At 38.3% G+C, this 19,774-nt stretch overlaps 4 protein-coding genes and 1 pseudogene across 6 annotated transcripts in view; 2 read left to right on the top strand and 3 right to left on the bottom strand.

Annotated features, from left to right (window-relative positions):
- The window catches only part of LOC126717924 (MAP3K epsilon protein kinase 1-like), a 65,003-nt gene extending 61,815 nt beyond the window's left edge, over positions 1–3,188 (bottom strand). Inside the window, exons 1-3 of the mRNA XM_050419918.1 lie at positions 2,922–3,188; positions 2,589–2,723; positions 397–417 (exon numbers count right to left, since the gene is read on the bottom strand). Coding sequence (XP_050275875.1) covers positions 397–417; positions 2,589–2,723; positions 2,922–2,981 — 216 coding nt within the window. The 5' untranslated portion in view covers positions 2,982–3,188. The remainder of the gene's footprint in view (positions 1–396; positions 418–2,588; positions 2,724–2,921) is intronic.
- Positions 3,189–4,292: 1,104 nt separating this feature from the next.
- On the top strand, positions 4,293–6,367 carry LOC126717927 (F-box protein PP2-B10-like; annotated as a pseudogene).
- A 3,239-nt stretch (positions 6,368–9,606) lies between these two features.
- Positions 9,607–10,449, bottom strand: LOC126719580 (uncharacterized). Its single transcript, XM_050422113.1, has one exon. The coding sequence runs from the start codon at positions 10,447–10,449 to the stop codon at positions 9,607–9,609; it is 843 nt and encodes a 280-aa protein (XP_050278070.1).
- Positions 10,450–10,554: 105 nt separating this feature from the next.
- Positions 10,555–11,211, bottom strand: LOC126719579 (uncharacterized). Its single transcript, XM_050422112.1, has one exon. It carries the CDS (start codon positions 11,209–11,211, stop codon positions 10,555–10,557), a length of 657 nt encoding a protein of 218 aa, XP_050278069.1.
- Positions 11,212–13,965: 2,754 nt separating this feature from the next.
- On the top strand, positions 13,966–18,755 carry LOC126717926 (uncharacterized). 3 transcript variants are annotated; one of them, XM_050419922.1, is made up of 8 exons: positions 13,966–14,663; positions 14,762–14,935; positions 15,024–15,127; positions 15,214–15,298; positions 15,407–15,469; positions 15,614–15,715; positions 15,795–15,932; positions 16,036–17,123. In XM_050419922.1, the coding sequence occupies exons 1-8, from the start codon at positions 14,526–14,528 to the stop codon at positions 16,147–16,149; spliced, it is 918 nt and encodes a 305-aa protein (XP_050275879.1). In that variant the 5' UTR covers positions 13,966–14,525; the 3' UTR covers positions 16,150–17,123. The 3 variants fall into 3 exon arrangements, with proteins under 3 accessions (XP_050275879.1, XP_050275878.1, XP_050275880.1); XM_050419921.1 differs by having other exon boundaries at positions 13,968–14,663; positions 15,383–15,469; XM_050419923.1 differs by lacking the exon at positions 16,036–17,123 and adding an exon at positions 18,034–18,755 and having other exon boundaries at positions 13,969–14,663; positions 15,383–15,469.
- Positions 18,756–19,774: the final 1,019 nt, after the last annotated feature.

Raw genomic sequence — 19,774 nt, 5'->3', positions numbered from 1 at the left:
GATTATCATGAGAATCTTTTCCAATGCTGCAATGCACACAAAGAAAGCTACCTTCATTGTAGCCTTCACTCTCCATATTACCTTCCACGGAAAAGAGAACATGTAGAACACTAACACCAGAAATGCAATGCCAAAGGCTCAAAGGAAGAAGCTAGCACTCATTGGAAATTAAAGATATAATGTATCAATGGTTAAAGCCATAGCCAATTAGGTATGCAACAACTTCAGCATATCTCAAGAAGGCTTCTCATTTAACCCAATGCCTTCAAGCACTACAGGTATTAGTGTGCATTAGTGGATCACACTAAATCTCATGGTTGGAATTAAGCAAAGGAATACACAATTAAAACCATAATTAAGACATTACAACTAAAAAATCAAGAAAAAAAAATGTACCTTCAGTAAATCAATCTCTTGCTAAACCGTTAAAGCGTCCGACCAAGGAGAGTAAAATCAAAGGAAAAAAGCACCCAGTGAGACAAATCAACATGGTAGATACATGAAACAATAATATATGGAAAGATAACATATTAGAGGACCAAATACACATATAAATCCAATTCTTATATTTATTGTCTACTCTGCTAAACAAGACACACTCATTTTTAACCTCAGAAAAAGAAAGGTTTCATAATTAAGGTTGACAATAAAAATGCGCTAAGATAGAAAATGAGCTTTGAGAAACAAGGCAGCTGGGTAACTAGAAGTTATATAGATACAAGGTAATACAAAAGAAGATGAGAAAGTCCCAAAGTTTCCATGCATGTATTGATGAGATGTAGATGTATATATTTGCAACACCTTAAAGGTTCACACTCCATTACAAGCATGAAATTTCCCATCTCACATCCAATAGAGGTTTCATTTTCTTTGATATGTACTAAAATTTTATTAAATGAAAATAGAGCACGCCCTAGTACATGGGCAGTATACAAGAGCCCCACCGAAGAATTAATATCTAACCAACAAAAATTTCGTAAAAGAAGAAATAATCGTTTAAAAGGATCAAACAAAGTAATTACTACACTGATTTTTTTTTCAACATTTTCAAAACATGGATTCTTAAGGTGATTTAAATTGATTACACCGCGTTTGGTATAGCTTATTTTCATTGGTTTATTTATTTCAAAAAACAAGGTGATTACATTACAGTACATTTGGCTTTTGCTTTTTTGTTTTTTGTCTCAACTTTTTTGCAAATAATCTAACTTTTAGCTTTTTGTCACACATTTAACAAAAATGTTACCAAAAACTATATCTTTTGAAAAACACTATGTAAATAAGTTGTTCCAAAACACAAGCTTATTTTCACTGATTTATTTATTTCAAAATATAAGCTGGGTAAAATTACAGTTTTACTTAAACGTGAGGTTTTAAAAGGTTGTACCTTTTAAGCTGCGCATTAGCTGAACAGAGGCTAAATACAATAAGCAATTAGGCAAACAGAAACAACAATAAATGCTCTACAGAATCTGGAAGAACCAGGAATAAGGTCGGGGACATACAAGAAATACTTTTGAAAAAATGGCAATAAAAAAGCTTATTAAAATTTGGCAGTAAAAGAAGGTAATACCCCTTTTGTAAGAGTCCATCATCTGCTATAAGAAAAATAATTCTTTATGATTTAAGCATAGAAAACATGGATTAAATTGAAAAACAAAATATATGTGATAACCTCTAGTCCAATAGCCAACAAGGTAAGTCGGTCACTGTGAATGTCACCTCATACCCAAATAGCTCACATTATCAAAACCCAAACCAAGACATATTATCCAATAACTCATGTGAAAAGTATGTAGAAAGGGCGCGCAACACTAAGTAATCCAATCCAACCCACATTACTGACTAACAGTGGATAATTATCTTTCTTAGAGATACTAAATACAATTCCATGAATGAGAAAAATGGAGGTTGCATTAATAATAAAGATCTCTGGAGATACCACTAAAAAAAGATTGAACATGTTAGAGGATCTGAACAAATTCTGCTTTTCAAATAAAATGGTATGTAGTAAGTTGAAGGTATTTTTTTTTTAATGGCGGGGGTGCAAAGAAGATGAAGGTATTATTTTCAATCAAAATATGTTTGAATTAGGTTCTGGTTAAGTAGCAAAACTCAAAATTACCTAAACAAGCCCAGAAATTTATTTTGTACCATTTCTAATTTGCAACTTCTTCATTGATAACGTTAATAATGACCCTATCAATTACTGTATTTGGGTCAAGGGGTTCATTATGCTCGACTCCATAACTATACAAATTTCCAGCTTTAAAATTACATGGTGAAAAGAAAAACAATGCACATATGCAAAGTAATTATATGGTTATGTAAGTATATGGAATTTGATTTTTTTTTGGCAGGACAGCTTTCAGCTCCCAAACTGGTATGAACTAGAAGCACCCCAAATAATTTTTTGATAAATTATATTTATTATCGACTACAACTTTAATATACAATCTTCTACAAATGTGACTAATTACAAGGTCCATACTGTTCCAAAAAAATCTTCCAGAAGACATTAATAATAGAGAAAATGATGAAGGGGTGACGTGGGAAAGCGAAGAAAAGGAAAAGATGATTGGGCAAACCATAATGATATTGAGATCCTCTTGAGCAATATTCTCCAAAGAAACTTGTTTGATTGCAACAAAGTCACCATTCTCCAAATCCAAACCCTTGTAAACTCGACCATACGCTCCTTTCCCTATCTCATCTCCGAGCATCTACATCAACAACCAAAAAATTAATAAGAATTTTACTTTCGCTACGAGTACGAGTACGAGTACGAGTACGAGCCACAGATTGAGAATATTACTACTACTCATTCAAACTAGAATATTACTAATGCTAGTTTGATGGATGAAAAATGATTTGATTGCGGGTAAGCACTAAGCAAAGCAAAGAAGAGAAAGAGATGATACGTATTTGTTGTCGAGAGTCTTGGATTTGTGGAAGGCGGAGGAGGTCATTTGGCGAGACATGGCTGATGATGATGAAGATGATGATGCTGATGCTGATGATGATGATCGCCTTCAATTTCGACCTTACCTTGGCTTAGCTTAGCTTTCTTTCAAAATAAACCCTAACAGACCAGTGCTCAATTTCCATTTCAATTTCCATTTCCATTTCCATTTCTTTCTACAACAAAGTGTTGTTGGGTGAGGATGGAGGAGAGAGAGAGAGAGAGAGATAATGCTTTGCTAATTACAACCCAAATACTCGGACCCGGACCCGGACCCCGACTGTGACTCGGACTCGGATACTCCTTCGTTATTTTTTTTTTTTCATGTGGGGGTAATTTGGGTAGTATGGTAGCAGAGCTGCAGAAGTAGTAGTATTCCTATTTCCATTTGTGGCCGATTCGACTAATAATTTTTTTTTTTTTGGATAACAATTCGACTAATAATTAAAAAGCCAGATCTGGCCTACTATCACTACTAGTCCAACGTACTTTAGATTGGCGCTGAGTTTTGAGTATCACTACTACTGCCAACTATTAACTGTCAAATTTAAAATGGATGGTCAAAATGGAATGGAATGTTCTCTCTTCGGGAGCAACCTTTCTACTTTTTTCTCTTTTTTCTTTTTTTAAAGAAAATTTCAACTTGTGCCATTCATTTTTAAGGATCATTCTATCATACCCACTCTTTTTTTGGGTATGGTATCCACCTAAATCTAAACCATTAAATGAATAAAAATTTGATCCAAACTGTTCATTTGATTTAGAGTAATTTAGAGCAAATACTGTCTACCGGTCAAACAAGTTATATATATAAGTAAAAAAACAAAAAGAACCCAGTATTCACTGTGCGCTTCTCTTTCTCAAAAACAAAATTCTCTCTGTCACACTTCTTTCTCGGCCAAAATGGGTAATTAATCTTGATTTTCCAATTATTTAGTTAGTAGGCACGGTTCTCAAACTATATTATTTACTAGCATCTCGAGTTTATAAGACTCGATTTTAACTTATAAATCGAGTATCAAAAACTCGATTTCTATGGTCTAATCACGCCTGATGTGACATATTTTTCTACGAATACATGAAAATCGAGTCTCTAAGACTCAATTTATAACTCTAATAACTTTGCGACATATTTTTTCACGTGGCGAACACATGGAGACCGAGTCTCTAAGACTCAATTTATAACTCTTATAACTTTGCACCATCAGCAAAGAACCCAAAAAAAAAAAACAGTAACAGAAAGAGAGAGAAGATCGAGATTGGAGTGGGAGAGAAGAAGATGGTAGAGAGAGAAGAACCAAGCCTCAAAACTTTCCCGATCCCTCACTGTGAGAGAGAGAGAGAGAGAGAGGAAGATGGCAGAGCCAGAGCGGCAGAGATTACGCTCAAATCCAGAATTACCAAAAGAGTGCATCAGGGAAATAGTATCACTGTTGAATCCTAAAGAATGGTGCAAAGGGTGTGCGGTTTCGCGAAAATTCCGTGAGGCTTCTGAGTCCGATGAAAATTGGGTTAGATTTTTGCCTCCTGATTGGTTGGCAATCCTTTCCAGATCATCAGCTCACTTGCATTTCACTTCTTTGAAACAGCTATACCTCGATCTTTCCAATAACCCCATTTTAATTGACGGCGATACAAAGGTACTTTCCTTGTTTTCCTTTTCTACAATGCAACTCTTCAAATATGGGTTCATTTTGTGGGTTTGGGTTCAAATTTCAAAACTTGAGGTATCCATGGAAACCGTCCGACCCGCCGCCACCTGATCCGATTACTCCGGCGGTCAGACGCAGGTTCTGACCTCACTAACCCGACCCCAACGAGTCAGTTGTCGGTTTTTAATTTCAAAACCCGTGAAACACAACCCGAACCGAAGTCCATTCAAAATCCGGCCATTTTTTTTCAGATTTCGACCACTTTTTTCATTTAAATCCATCGATTTTTGGCACAATAAACACTGGATCTAGCCGAACCAGTGATCTCATCACGATTTGCCAGAAATCTCGCCGGATCCGACGGGATCTCACTGGATCTTGGATGGATTTGGCAAGATCTCACCGAATCTAGCGAGATCTCGCCGTGTTTCGAAGCATTTCGGTGATAATCGGGTTCACCCGAAACCGACCACCGCCCGCCAGCAACTCGAACCAACAAATCCGGAGCTTTTAATATCTTTTTATCAATTTTGTGTCAGCCTCTAATTCCCGTTCATGTACTTTATTGTACGATGCTATGTTCATCTGGGATAAGGTAATTTTTTGGGATTAGTGTCATAATTTTCCATTCATCTCAATTTGAGACATTTCTCTTTTCTATCCAATTAAATCACACGCATAGTGATTTTTATTTTGGACATAGAAAATAAATTCATTAAAATGAAAAAAAAAATGTAGTATAAACAGACGTGAAAAGAAAACAATTCGAACACCAACATAAATAAATAACGGTGAGCACTTAATATGTTACAAACTGTCTTCCTAGTTTTCCACTTCTAGAACACTTAATTCTGTTTCTGAATTTGCTGAATGAAAAGAAGTAAAGGGGTCAGTTCTTGAATGAATTTAGTTATAGCGCCATCTGCAAAAAGAAAAACAGAATAAAACACACACACAAAAGGAGCTTCTATCTTGGTGTTCAAAATATGAAAGATTTGGTTGTATGTATGCTTGTGGCCATATCTGTACTGATCTTCTTTGTTTCTAGCAGAGCTTTTTCTTGGACAAATCGAGTGGTAAGATATGTTACCTTCCTCCTGCAAGGGAATTGTCCATTATATGGGGTGACACTCCTCAGTATTGGAGATGGATTTCTCTACCTGAAGAATCCAGGTTTGTCCCTATTATATATTAGTACTCCTTTATTTATTTATTATTTTTAAATTTAGACTTCTTTTTTTTTCATCTAGTTCTTAACGGTGTACATGTAAAAATCAAACAGGTTCCCAGAGGTAGCATAACTTCATGATGTGTGGTGGTTTGACATCAGCGGTAAGATGAGTACTTCCATTCTTTCTCCTAAAACACACTATGCCGCATACCTTGTGTACAAGTTGTGGAGCAGAGCCCGTGGATTTGATGGCCCTCCTTTCAAGGCTTCAGTGGGAACTGTTGGAGGTGAAGTTTATAAACAAACTGTTTGTTTGGGCCTGTTTGTCATGGAGCCAAACCAACAAGACTAGATTATATTGCCACCGCAGCAGCACACTTCACGTCCCAAGCAGAGAATAGATGGATGGTTAAAGATTGAGTTGGGTCAATTTTTCAATGGGGGAGGAGAAGATGACGAACTGCAGATTAAACTTATGGAGGTAGAAGCTAATACCCAGAAGATTGGCCTCATTGTTGAAGGGATCGAGATCAGGCCAACAAAGGGTTGGTAAAATTTGTGTTTTTATTAGCACTAATGGCCTGTTTGAATGGAGGGGGGAAGGAGGGGGAGTTGAGTTGAGTTGACTAACAATAAGCTAATTTTGTATTAAATCTACTCTACTCTACTCGCCCTCCTTCTCCTTCAATCCAAACAGACCATAAGTGACATTGATGATACACTAAATTGCAATACTATCAAACTTGATATTGGTCCCAAGCCAATTGGTTGTATCTCTGGGACAGTTTCTGCTGATACTCCGTGAGCCGTATGGTTGCGGACTCCCGGCATTCTTCTAACCAGTCCAAGCGCTCCATCATCAGGTCCGCATTCTGGGCAAGGTCAAATCCTACGACCCGTGCACTGCACAAGCTCACCTCGGTTAGTATTACGGCCTCCGCCCTATATGTCAAAGAGAAAGAGGTCTCACCCGTGGATCTTCTGGGAGTCGTACGGTAAGCCCATAAAACGTTAGGCAGCTCTTCAACCCATCTCCCCTTTACCCCGTCTAGCCTCCTCTTCAACCCGTTTAAAATCGTCTTGTTCACTGCCTCAGCTTGGCCGTTACTTTGAGGGTATGCTGGAGTTGAATACTTGTTCTTAATGCCGAGATCGTTGCAGAAGGCCCGGAAAGCTTTGCTATCGAATTGTAGCCCATTGTTTGATACTAGTGAGTTCGGTACCCCAAACCTTGTGACTATATTTTTCCACACAAACTTTTTCACGTCGATATCCCGAATGTTGGCTAAGGCTTCGGCTTCCGCCCACTTCGTGAAGTAATCCAATGCCACCAATACAAAACGGCGGTTACCTATTGCTGGAAAAGGGCCGAGGATGTCTAGCCCCCATTGTGCGAACGGCCATGGGCTACTGACGGGGTTTAGACGACCTGCTGGCTGGTGGATCAGAGGGGCGTGCTTTTGGCATTGTTCACACCTCCGGACATATTCCGCGGCATCCTTCTACATCGGTGGCCACCAAAACCCCTGGGTCATAGCCCTGTGCGCTAGAGACCATCCCCCGACATGGCCACCACACACTTCATCATGCAGCTCGGTTAGAAGTTCGTTCACTTTCTCAGGATGTAGGCATAAAAGGTAAGGGCCTGCGAAAGACCTTTGGTACAATTTGCGATCTGCCGACAGCCAGTACCGGGGAGCCACCCGACGAATCTTTTTGGCCTCCTTTTCATCGTCCGGAACTTTATCCTCAGCCAGGAAGTCTATGATCGGGTTCATCCAGCACGGATTTGCCATTGACACCATGGCAACGTCAACCCCGGCCAGGTTGTCATCACTTTTCACCTTGATGCTCGGCTCCCTTATAAGCTCTATTTTGACCAGCCGAGATATATTCTCGGTGGAGGATGAAGCCAACGTGGCCAGCGAGTCGGCATGTCTGTTTTATGCCTGACCTACCTGGGCTACCTTCACCGTCCCAAACCGGCCAATGATCTACTTAGCCGTACTCAAATAGGCTTTCATCTGAGAGTCCCGAGTTTCAAAGCTTCCTATGATTTGATAAATGACCAGCCGAGAGTCCGAATAAATCTTAACATCTTTTGCGCCCAGACGCAATATGGCCCTCAACCCGGCCAGGAAGGCCTCGTACTCAGCTTCGTTGTTTGAGGCTTTGAATCCTAATCTGAAGGAGTGTTCTAATCGTATGCCCTCCGAGGTGATTATGACAATACCAGCTCCAGCCCTTATAACATTCGAAGCGCCGTCTACAAACACTTTCCACGGACGACGTTCTGCATTACAGATTATCTTCTCGTCATTCTTAGGGGTGAATTCTGCAATGAAATCAGCAAGAACCTGTCTCTTTACCGAGCTTCGTGGTCGGTACCTTATGTCGAACGAACCCAACCGTGTTCCCCATTTGGCTATTCGGCCCGTGAAGTCCGATCTTTTTAACAACGACTGCAGGGGATACTCGATGAGGACGAATACCATATGAGCTTGAAAGTAATGCGGCAACTTCCTTGTGGCGTGCACCAGTGCCAAAACTAACTTCTCAAGGGGCAGGTATCTCGTTTCGGCATCTACTAAGGTTTTGCTTATGTAATACACTGGCTGTTGTACTCCTTGGTCCCTTAGTAACACAGCACTCACGGCATGGTCAGACACTGAGAGGTACATAAACAAATCCTCCCCGGACTCCGGGGCCGTTAACATGGGTGCTCTTGCCAAGTATTCATTCAGTTCTCGAAAGGCCTTGTCGCATTCCTTGTCCCAATGAAACCCCTTCCACTTCTTCAGAAGTTGATAAAACGGTCTGCAGCGATCGGCGAATTTGGAGATGAATCGGTTTAGGGTGGCTAACATCCCGGTTAACACTTGTACTTCCTTTGGATTGCTCGGCGGTCTGAGGCGATTCACGGCATCTATCTAGTCGGGATTGGCTTCTATCCCCCGAGTAGAAATCAGATAACCCAAGAATTTGCCAGCCCCCACACTGAAAGTACACTTCTCGGCGTTTAAGCGCAACTTGTGCTACCGGAGTATCTCAAATACTCCCCGGAGGTCTTCCGTATGTTGCGACTCCTTTTTGCTCTTTACCACCATGTCGTCAATGTATACTTCCACTGTGCACTCAATTTTCTCTTGGAACATCCTCATCATCATCCGCTGGTATGTGGCACCGGCGTTTTTCAATCCAAATGGCATGACTTCGTAGTGATAGTTTGCACTCGGGGAAATAAATGCTATCTTTTCTCGGTCCTCGGGCGCCAAGGCAATCTGGTGGTACCCCTGGAAAGCATCCAAGAAGCTCATCCTCAAGTGCCCATACATGGCATCTACTAGTTGGTCAATCTTGGGCATTGGGAATGGATCCTTGGGACATGCCCTATTCAAGTCTGTGAAATCCACACAAACTCTCCATTTACTATTCTTTTTCTTCACCACCACCGTATTCGCTAACCACCTCGGGAAGTATATTTCCCTTATCACCCCTGCTTCCTTCAGCCTCTAGACTTCTAAGTTCACCGCGTCAACATGCTCCTTCGATGCTCTCCTCGGTTTTTGCTTTTTTAAGGGGAATGAAGGATCCACGTTAAGCTTGTGGACAATGAACTCGGGATCTACGCCGGGCACTTCGTATGAACTCCAGGCAAAAAAAACCACGTTCTGTAAAAGGCACAACAACATCTTTACCTTTTCTCGGTCATTCATGCTCATGCCTATCTGGAAATACCTATCATTGTCTGGAAAAATTCTGACCTTCAAAACCTCCTCGGCAATGTCCACCCCCGTTTCCCCTCAGGGCTTCTGTAATTGCTATAAAGTTTCTTTTTCGGTCTCCTCTGCTTGTCCGAGTTGTTCACTCTTCCATCTGACCGCGGTGACCAGGCACTGCCTAGCCACTCGTTGGTTCCCTCGCACCACGGTGACTCCATACTCGGTGAGAAATTTCACTTTTACGTGCAGGGTGGACGGAATGGCCTTCATTGCATGGATCCACGGCCTTCCTAGGATTGCGGTGTACGGTGAGAATGACCGGACTACTATGAAGGTCACTATTACTTCCTTGCCTTCCATGTCCACCAAGAGAGAAATTTGCCCTTCGGGAACCACGACTCTTCCGTCAAACGAGACCAGCGGTGTGTCATACTTCGCCAAATCCTGACTCTTTAATCTGAGCCCTTTGAACAGATCCGGGTACATCACGTCGGCTCCGCTTCCTTGGTACATCACTCTTTTTACCAAGAACCCGCTTATCCGAGCTATTACTACCAACGCATCATCATGAGGTTGGATCGTCCCTTCCAAGTCTTCTTCGCCAAAAGAGATGGTTAGCCGACTAACTCTCGTCCTCTTCTCGGGTGATTCTCCTTCCGTGCAAGCCACTATCAATACCCCTTTAGCTGCTACTGTACCTCTCGGAACGGCGTGGATGACTTCGATCACTCCCAGCGGTGGTGGGAGGGGATTCCTTTTCTGCTGAACACCCTGGCTGGCATCCCGGTCTGCGGAGTCCACTACAAACTCTTTCAGATACCCTGCTTTTACTAATTGCCCAAGATGATCTTTTAATACCCGAAACTGCTCGGTGGTGTGCCCTTTGTCCCTATGGTATGTGCAATACAAGTTTTGGTTCCTCCAAGATGGGTCACCGCCCATTTTGTTCAGCCACCTGAAGAATGATTCTTTCTTAATCTGATCTAGAATTTTGTGCACAGGTTCTTTGAACGCCACATTAACTCCCTTAATTTGCGCCTCTAGCTCTTACATCATGAAATCTTTTTTCGGTCTTGCCGGGATAATGCCCTGCCGAGATCTCCCGAGTAACGGGGCTTTCCCCTTATTTTGCAGCCGATCATCTTCCAGGCGTTTATACTCCTCAATGCGTCTCATAAGCAGCATATCCTCGGGAGGTCTTTTCGTCAACGACTCCCATAATTCAGAATCTTCGGGGAGCCCCATCCTGAAGGTGCTTGCCGCTATCTTCTCATTTCCTCTACCGATCTCGTTGTAGAGTTCCCAGTACCGACTGGCGTAACTCCGAAGGGTTTCACCGACCCTCATCTTTATGGAAAGTAGCGCATCCACCGGCTGTGGCACTCGGCTGCATGTCACGAATCTACTGCCTAACTCTTGAATCAGCTCGGCAAAGCTTCGAATTGAGCCTTTTCGTAACCCATTGAACCATCTCAGGGCCGTGGAGCCGAGACTGGAGGGGAAAACCTTACACATCAACGCATCATTGTATGCATGCAGGGACATCATGTGGATATAATGACTGACATGCTCCACAGGATTCGTCTTCCTATCATAGGAATTGAATGGCGGTCTTGTAAATCTACTCGGCATAGAGGCCCATTCAATTTCATTAGAGAATGATGACCGAGCAGCCCTTCGTAAGGCTCGGCTCATGGCATCCATGGCAGCATTGTGGGGTCGCCATTCCTCTGGCGAGTCCGACCCTCGGTCCTCGTATCCATGCGAACGCGAACGGTTCCGGCGATGACGTGTCTCTCGGGAGTGTGAGTGGCTCCTACGCCGGTGTGATTCTTGAGAGGGTGATCAATTTCGAAATCGTTGTGTACCAGATTGGCTAGAGCCCTCTTCGCCCCGATTTCCCGTGCTATCATTTCCCCTTTGCCGGTGGTGGCGGTCCCTTTCTTGGCGTCGACCCCTTGCTTCCAGCTCTAGATCCATCGCCAGTCTGCGCAACCGCTCCAACTCTCGGTCTCTATCATTATACTGCCTGTGTCCCAAAACACCTGACACCGTTCAGCGGGTTTGATCCGACCCTTCTCCCAGGCCAGACCCTTCCTCTCCTCGCAGGCGCTCCCTATCCTCGCACCCTTTCTGTCTTCTTTCCCGCCACGTGGATCCCTGAGAAGATCCCACGGAACCGCTCTGGGCACACCCTCCCGAACGTCCCTCGGACATTTCTCTTATTTGAGTCTCAATCGAACCACAGCTTCGTAGGAGAGCCCCACGGTGGGCACCAATTGTGCAGGCCTGAAATGAGACTGTTGGGCTCAACCTCACTTGGGCTCACAATTTATTTATAAAGTGGGCTTCAGGATTTCCTACTTTGGGTCGTTCTTGGCACAAAGACTCAAAGTAATGTTCCTCATCTCTTTCTAAATCACTGTTTTTTTTTTTTTTTTTTTTTTTTTTCTTTTTTTTTTTCTGAACCCCCTCTTCTTCCCCAACTTCTTCTATTTATAGCTTTAAGTCAATGGGGGAGATCATGATTATTGCCATTGTTAGTGCAATTGGAGGTCCAATATTATCTGTTATAAATGGATGTTTAGGTGAGAGTGGAGTGTAACGATTATGGCCTTAGAACTTGGTTCCAACTCAGGTGAATTTGCTCGGTAGTGATGTTCCCTGAGCATCCTATGATACGCACGGACAAGGTTTCACTGACTGTTCGGGAAGCTTTATGCCGAGCATAGTTCAGGAGCCGAGACCCAAAACTCGTATTCTTTGAAGGCAGTTTCAAGCAGAGCTTAGGGCGATAGGGCTGTGCCATTGGGCCTGAGCCCAGGGCCCATTTGGGTCTCGGGACCTCGGTGCCGTACAGCTTACCTTGTTTTTATTTCATGTTATATTGAGATAGGAGTATGGGGAGAGTGGAAAATATTGAAGAGCAGGGTGCTGTCCAAGTTCCCCCCCTCCCCGGAAAGACCAGTTGGACTATTTTTAATTTATTAGTAAGATTCATCTTCATTATATATCCATTTATAATATTTTTTCTATTGTTATATTTAAAATAATCTATTTTATTAAATTTTGATTTTCAGTAAAAAGCAAATAGAATTGATGAAAGCTATGCGCATTGTCAATAAGATAAGCATAGCTGTAAGTTGAATAATACTTATAGTTTTTAGGTTATTGTTATTGTTTAGTTGACATGACATATTCATGGAGATCTTAATAGAGTATGAATACCTATTACAGGTTAAGAAGGAGATTAGAGAAAAGTGGATGAATCTTGATGAAGACTCGAAATTAGAGTACAAGAAGGAAGCACGTGAGAATTCTGAAAAGTATGCTAATTTGTCACATGATATTCCTCGCAAATCATGTAAAGTAAGTATTTACCTATGAAACTTTTAGCATTCAGGACTATGTATTAAATTTCGTAATGAAACCCTTTTTGTTCATTATATAATGCAGGTTTCATTATATACTCGGTGTGCCCCTAATCGTGTTCGTTTGATGGCTTTAAATTTAAATGAAAGACAAAGATTTGTTATTCGAGAAATGGGATTTGGTAGTATGTTGGATTTAAGGTCTATACAGTTGGATAGAGATCTTTGCAAATGGTTAGTTGATCATTTTGACCACAATTCTTGTGCATTGGATATTTGTGTGGAAGGAGGTTACCAATATCCACTGAAGATGTAGAATTTATTCTAGGAATAAAATCAAGTGGGGTAGATGTGTCTATTGTTGCAAGCGTTGAAGAGATAAATCATATATGCCAACAACATGGATTAAATGTGGTAGGGGATATACCAATTACCCTCTTAGAGGGTAAGCTGAAGGAGATGAAAATATCGGGAAAAGAATTTGTTGGTTGTTTTTTGCTGTTTGTATTGGGTACTTTATTATGTCCCACTCCAAAACCTTATATCAAGCGGTCCTTTATCTCAATTTTCCTTAATATTGATGAGTTCAAAAACTTGAATTGAGCGAAGTTGGTGTTGGATTTTCTTATTCGAGGTGTGCACAAATATAAAGAAAAGAATCGTGTTGGCGTTAATGGTTGCTTGCTATTTTTAATGGTAATTTGTAGAAAATAGTTACTTTCAAGAATATGATTTTGTTTATTAAATTTCTATGACTCTTTTGACTAAATTTCTATGACCCTTTTATACATATTGCAATTGTTTTTTTTTTAGCATGTCAATGTTGAAATGAATCTTGAACATGTGTCCAAACGACTTCAACCACGTATCTGTTATTGGGGGAAAGAAGTTAACCAAAGGATGCTTAAATTACATTCAATTGGAAGTTTTGACAGTCCTAAGGTAATAATTGACTTTTTTTAATGTTTGACTATTTATAAATAAGTTAAATATGTTTTATATGTGAATTATTACCCCATGTAGTTGGCATAATATATATATATATATATATATATTTTTTATCATAGTTGGTTGTAACACAAATGGATGGTGGACATGAGACAGAAAATATTCCACTAGAGAAACAAGATATTAATGAATCTCATGCTATGCCATCTCAACATGAAGACAAGCCAAATATGGTATCTTTTTTCAACCAATAAATCTTATGAATTTGATGATAATTTGGTGCTGGACATTTGTTGATGATTGTACCTATAAATTAATCCACAAGGTTCTGATGAAGCAATTCGTAGAATTGAGAAATCAATAACAAGTCTTAGAGATGAAATGCTAGTCATGCAGAAAACTGTGATTGAGCAATCAATAACAAGTGTTAGAGATGAAATGCTAGTCAAGCAGAAAACCGTGGCAGACATTGCAAACAATATGGACACATTTAAGAATGACATTCTTTTGGAGTTAAAGAAAATAGCAAGGGAACATAATGGACATTCCAATGACCTCAACTTAAATGATATTGTAGATGTTAAAGAAGAAATGAAGTCTGCATCTCCGTATATAATCCAAGACACAATGGATCAAGATGATACAGTATGTGCTAAAAAAGAATCTTAGATAGAGTCTACATCTCCAATTCAAGACAAAATGGAACAAGATGATACAGAGCACATTAAAAAAGCATCTAAGATAGTGTCAATGGAGGAAGACTGCAATGTTCACATTGCTGGGCTAACTCAATCTAATCAAAAACCTGGCAGCAAAACACCCTTGTCTCATAATGTGGTAAGTGAATTAGTATTTGTTATTTATTTATTTTAAATGTGTTTAGGATGTTTAGTAGCAACATGAGTTTTTATTTATTTATTTTTTTTATTGCACAGGATGTGGATATGCTGCAATTAACTTTCCCTCATAATGTTCAACTTAATGCATCATGTGTTACACCTTCTAGCAAGCCTAAAGTCACCAGATCACAAAAACATAGCCCAATTGTCACATTACAAGCTGAAGTTCCAAAAGTCAAAAAGAGGAAAGAAATCACAGATTCATTGCAGGTGAGTTCATGAATGTGTACATTGATATATAAGGATGCGAATACAACATATTTTTATATGCTAATTTGATTATACTATATTCTTTTAGGAATCTATACTGGGTGATGACGAGGATATGAATGAGTTCGAACCATTTACTAAAATGGAGAAGATCATATGTAACTACATTTTTAATAAAAATTTTGAGAAGAGGTTCATCCTTTTTGAAGTTGGTATTAAAAATAATGAATTTATTGAATAAGCTCTAACATAAGAATTTGTCAATGAATAATGTTTAGTGAAGTTCTTGTTTCCATGAAATATGAGTATGGTGATCGTGCAGCTTTCAATACCTTGCTCCCTAACCAATGGATAAGCAGTCAGGTTAGTATATGAAATTTAAATACAGTAATAAATATTTGTGCTGTTTATTTATACAATAATTATAGCAATTATGTTGTATTTTAGATTATTAATTTGTTCGTTTGCAAGATGAGGATGGAAGAGAACAGATATAGAGACATGTTTGTGTGGTATTTGCCAACGCATTTTGCTGTAAGTTTTCATAATATTTTGGTTTGTGTGCTTATAGTGTTTAATTAGTACACAAGTTGTTTTTTCTTGAATATATGTTTTGGATTGTGCTTGTAGTGTTTAATTAATACCTTATTTTTTTGAAATTTTTATATATTTTTGTAGCAAAAAATGCTCGAAGAAGATGGCAATCCCGCACTAGAATGGTTTAAAAAGACATATAGGGACGATGACAAGTATATGTCAAATTTGGTGAAGTGTGAATGGGTAATTTTACTTAGCGCGCACACACACACATGTATATTAAATTGACACATGCTAATACATTGTTCATTTGTACCTGTAGATTTTTATCCCTATGAATGACAATAATTGTCATTGGTACTTATGTGTCGTTGATTTTGCAAAAAGATTTATATATATACTGGACTCTTTGCAAAGCACAACTAGTCAAGACATTCAAACAAAAAATGTTAAAATTGTGGTATTGTTTCTTACTCTTTCTACTCAATAATGATTGTTTTTAATGTAATTTTGTTAAGTATTGTACTAAAAATAACTGATGTTAAAATCCAACTTTGCAATAGGTTACAGGCCTTGATAAGTTGTTGAGTTTTTTGGAGAAAGACAAGTATATTGATAGTATTACCAAATTTAGATTGAAATCACCCAACTCGAATCCTCAACAAAATAATGGGTAGGTACCAAATTGTACTAGTACATATGGATAACTATTCTATGCATTTTTCAAATTGCAGAATTTTAACAATTTTCATTTTTCAGGTATGATTGTAGGATGTATGTTATAAAACGCATGTTTACAAATACTTCCAGCAAGCATATACCCCTTTTGGTAAAAAATTTCTTTGAATTAAATACAAATTTTCACATAATTTGTTTAAACTACTTCTTAATTACATGTCTAATTATTTGTAGGAGAGCTGGTCGGAACGTTTACGGTACAAGTTGGCAACAAGTCTAGTGCATTCAAAGAATAATGATCAATGTTCGAGAATTGTTGAAATTGCTAGAAACATTCCACTATAGGAATATTTTCGGTCACTCAAAGATTAGTATAAAAGAATGAATAGGATATTGTTTATGAGTTAGTGATTTGGTGAATTGAATTTTTTTTTTTTTCTAATGAATGGGAGATTGAATTTTTATCTTTCATACAGCAATTTAGTAAATTGTTTTTTATTTTTCTAATGAATGTGAGGCTGAATTTTTATTTTTTGTTATCACATACGTTTGTGCTGTGTGCACAAACTGTTTTGATTTCAGTTGCTCTGTTTTGTTAATTATTAATTTATTTTGTTAAAAATAATAGATCTTTTGATAATCAGCTATATGGATTCATTTTGCTTAAACTATCTATTGTGTTTTCGTTGTTTTCATTTCTCTGGTGGTAGTGCCAGTGGCTGTAGATCTTTGAATTTTAATTATATATGATTCCTCACATTTCTTTGGGTCATGTCTGGTGGTGCAGATCTTTGAGACAAGTAGTAATATTTCTTTGTTTACTCTCTACTATATACCAAATCTTGGCTTTCTATATGATTATACACATTTTTTAAATTCTTATATGTTTTAAAAATGTGAGATGATGAGATTTCTTATATGGTGAAGGAGCTATTTGTCAACTCAAAGTTATAAACTTCTTATGCTTTCTTCTCTTATTTGCAATCTTTATGTTTTGATATATGAATGTGTTGTGAAGGTTTAGATATAGTGTGACTCTATTATGATATAAACGAAACTTTCTTGGTTTCGTTTATCACATTTTTTTTCATTCTCTTTCCCTCGTGGCAATAATTGGATGCTATTGTTTAGGTTTTATTTATTTATTTATTTATTTTTTTATGATTGATTTTAAGGTGCAAGCAACATTGAATTTCCCTTGTAACTAAAGAATAAAAAAGATGATTTCAAGTCACTCTAAGCACCTTGTCAATTGGATGAATACATTTTGAATGATTTATGGTCAGTTTATTATTTATGTATGCTGATTGGATGAATTCAGCTAGCCCTTTATCATTTTTGCACCTGATGGTGGAAGTAAGTCAGGCAAGTCTCTTGGATCTTGAAGAGTCCACATTGTAGCCTTTAACTAGTCGTATTGTGGTACTTCTGACCATTGGAGGATTGTATACCCTCTCTTAGCACCTTGCTTTGAACCAATTTCTTATTGTAGGCAATTTTTTACGTTCTAGGTTTGTTCTGTATATTTCTGAACTCATGTGCATTGAAAAGAAGAAACTTGATTTCTTCTATTTTGATGATATGTTTGTTCTTAGTAGTGTTTGTGTCCCATTTGCCCAGCTTGTCCTGTATATATCTTGAACTCAAGTGTATGGAAAAGAAAACACTTTTTTTTTCTATTTTGATTATAATGTTTGTTCTTAGCAGTGTTTTTGTCCTGATTCTAGGCTTGTTATGTATATTTCTAGGTTTGTTATGCATATTCTTGAAGTCGATTGTTTATTCCTAGGCTTGTTTTGTATATTTTTTGAATTTGTTAGTCATAGTCTTTTTCTTTGTATAAAACTTAAGCTAACTTGTTTGTTTTGATGTTATTTTAATAGGATGACAAAAATTCCTCTCAGGGCATGGATACTGTGGTTGATTTGGTACCTTTCGGTTGGCATGGAGTTTGAGACTAAGTAGCATGAATACTCCCACAATGTGGTTGATTTTGAAACTTAGTAGCATAGATAGTGAGGAATTTGGCTATGTGGCTTATAAATTTTTTTTATTCTACATTGGCTCTGATATGACACAAGCTTTTCTGAAGTAGCAAGGAGTGCATGTTGCTAATGCTGATAGAGTGTGTGTTGATAAGGGCGTAGAGATAAGCGATGGCTGATAAGGCATGCTTGCTAAGGATAGAATGCTTGTTGCTTGCCCAGTTTTGTTCAGATTATCAAACTTGGATAATTGGCTGCATATTTTAAAATTGCAGAAAAGTGTAAATTGCAACTTTGTACAATGGATTGATGGAGAAATTTGTACCAGAGCTAAGCAAATTATCACTGGATTAGTACAAAAGGCTAACAAGTTGGAAGCTAAAATTCTGCAGTTGGAGAAGGCTAATTAGTTTGGCAATGTGAAAGCAAATGGCCAAGGACTTGTATTTAGAATAGATAAATTGTAGTTTAGTTATTGTAAAAGATTGTGGTGACAATTGTTTTGAAAAAGTAGTTAGTTTCTAATCTTATTTAATGTAATGACAATTGTAATGGCCGCTCGTCATATTATATTGTACTGAAAATTGAAATGCATTTCTTGCAATGGATATTGGCATTTAGTTGATTTTCCTTAATATTGTTCAACAACTTGTTTAGCATAAAGACCACATAAGCTTGTTCAGTATCGCCATCAAATTGGTCAATAGCTTGTTCAACAAAAACACCACATAAGATAAATAAATTTAGTCAAGTTGCTTTAATATTTAGTTGTTAACATAAAGGTTTTGTAAACTATTATCCAACAAAAAATAGGATACTTATGTCTAGTATCACCATCATAGAAGCTTATGAAAGGCTTTACAAGACAGTGACCGGTAATGTTTGTCAAACTAAAGGTCCTACCTAAGATCAACATAAAATAGGTTACTTTTGTCCATTAACACCATCAAATAAGCTTATGGACAGTTGTACAAAACAATAACCATAAAAGGTTCAAATAATCGAAGGTCCTAATATATAAAAGGTCCTACAAAAATAACACTACTACTGCCCTTCAATCTTCTCAGCTCTTCCTTTTCCAGCACCAGTTCCAATGCTTTTTCCAGCTCCAACTCCTTTTCCATATCTACCAACTCCACCACTTCCAGCAATACTTGTTTGGGTTGAAACCTATAATAATAGATACATTGGACCATATGGTAAGCATGTATGCCCAACAAGATCAATGACCAAAATACTGGCAATATGCAAATAGCAAGCACAATGTGTAGTATATATATTTGAAGTTAGAGAGTAGAGAAATCACAAGACATAAAAGCAAACTTCTAAATTAATTATATCCAAAGCCATATCCACTGAAGATGCTTAATTTGACAAAAAAAAAACATGCTTAATTTCAATGAAACATAAGCATAATCATGTTTATCAAAAAGCTTTGTTTAAAACACATGTTTACAAAAATATGGGCTGCTAGACCCTCATATCACAATCCCTTACCTCAAGGCAAATGCTTTTGCTTGTAGGGGAGTCCCCTACTGGTCTTCTCCTGCTCCTAAATAGAAAGCAGCCACTTTCATTATTAAGCACACTATTCAACTTATGGAGTGTTATAATCCATAATTTCGTTACTTACACCCTC

Source organism: Quercus robur, chromosome 3, assembly GCF_932294415.1.
Source record: "Quercus robur chromosome 3, dhQueRobu3.1, whole genome shotgun sequence".
Taxonomy (NCBI): Eukaryota; Viridiplantae; Streptophyta; class Magnoliopsida; order Fagales; family Fagaceae; genus Quercus; species Quercus robur.
This window is presented reverse-complemented; position numbering and strand designations above follow the sequence as displayed.

Excerpts from the sequence above, each read along its gene's own strand:
- LOC126719580 (XM_050422113.1), bottom strand. The coding sequence starts at position 10,449 with ATGGGCGGTGACCCATCTTGGAGGAACCAAAACTTGTATTGCACATAC.
- LOC126717926 (XM_050419921.1), top strand. The coding sequence starts at position 14,526 with ATGGAACAAGATGATACAGAGCACATTAAAAAAGCATCTAAGATAGTG. Across the intron at positions 14,664-14,761 it reads CACCCTTGTCTCATAATGTG|GATGTGGATATGCTGCAATT; the intron begins GTAAGTGAATTA and ends TTTATTGCACAG. Across the intron at positions 15,128-15,213 it reads AATAAAAATTTTGAGAAGAG|TGAAGTTCTTGTTTCCATGA; the intron begins GTTCATCCTTTT and ends AATAATGTTTAG.
- LOC126719579 (XM_050422112.1), bottom strand. The coding sequence starts at position 11,211 with ATGGATGCCATGAGCCGAGCCTTACGAAGGGCTGCTCGGTCATCATTC.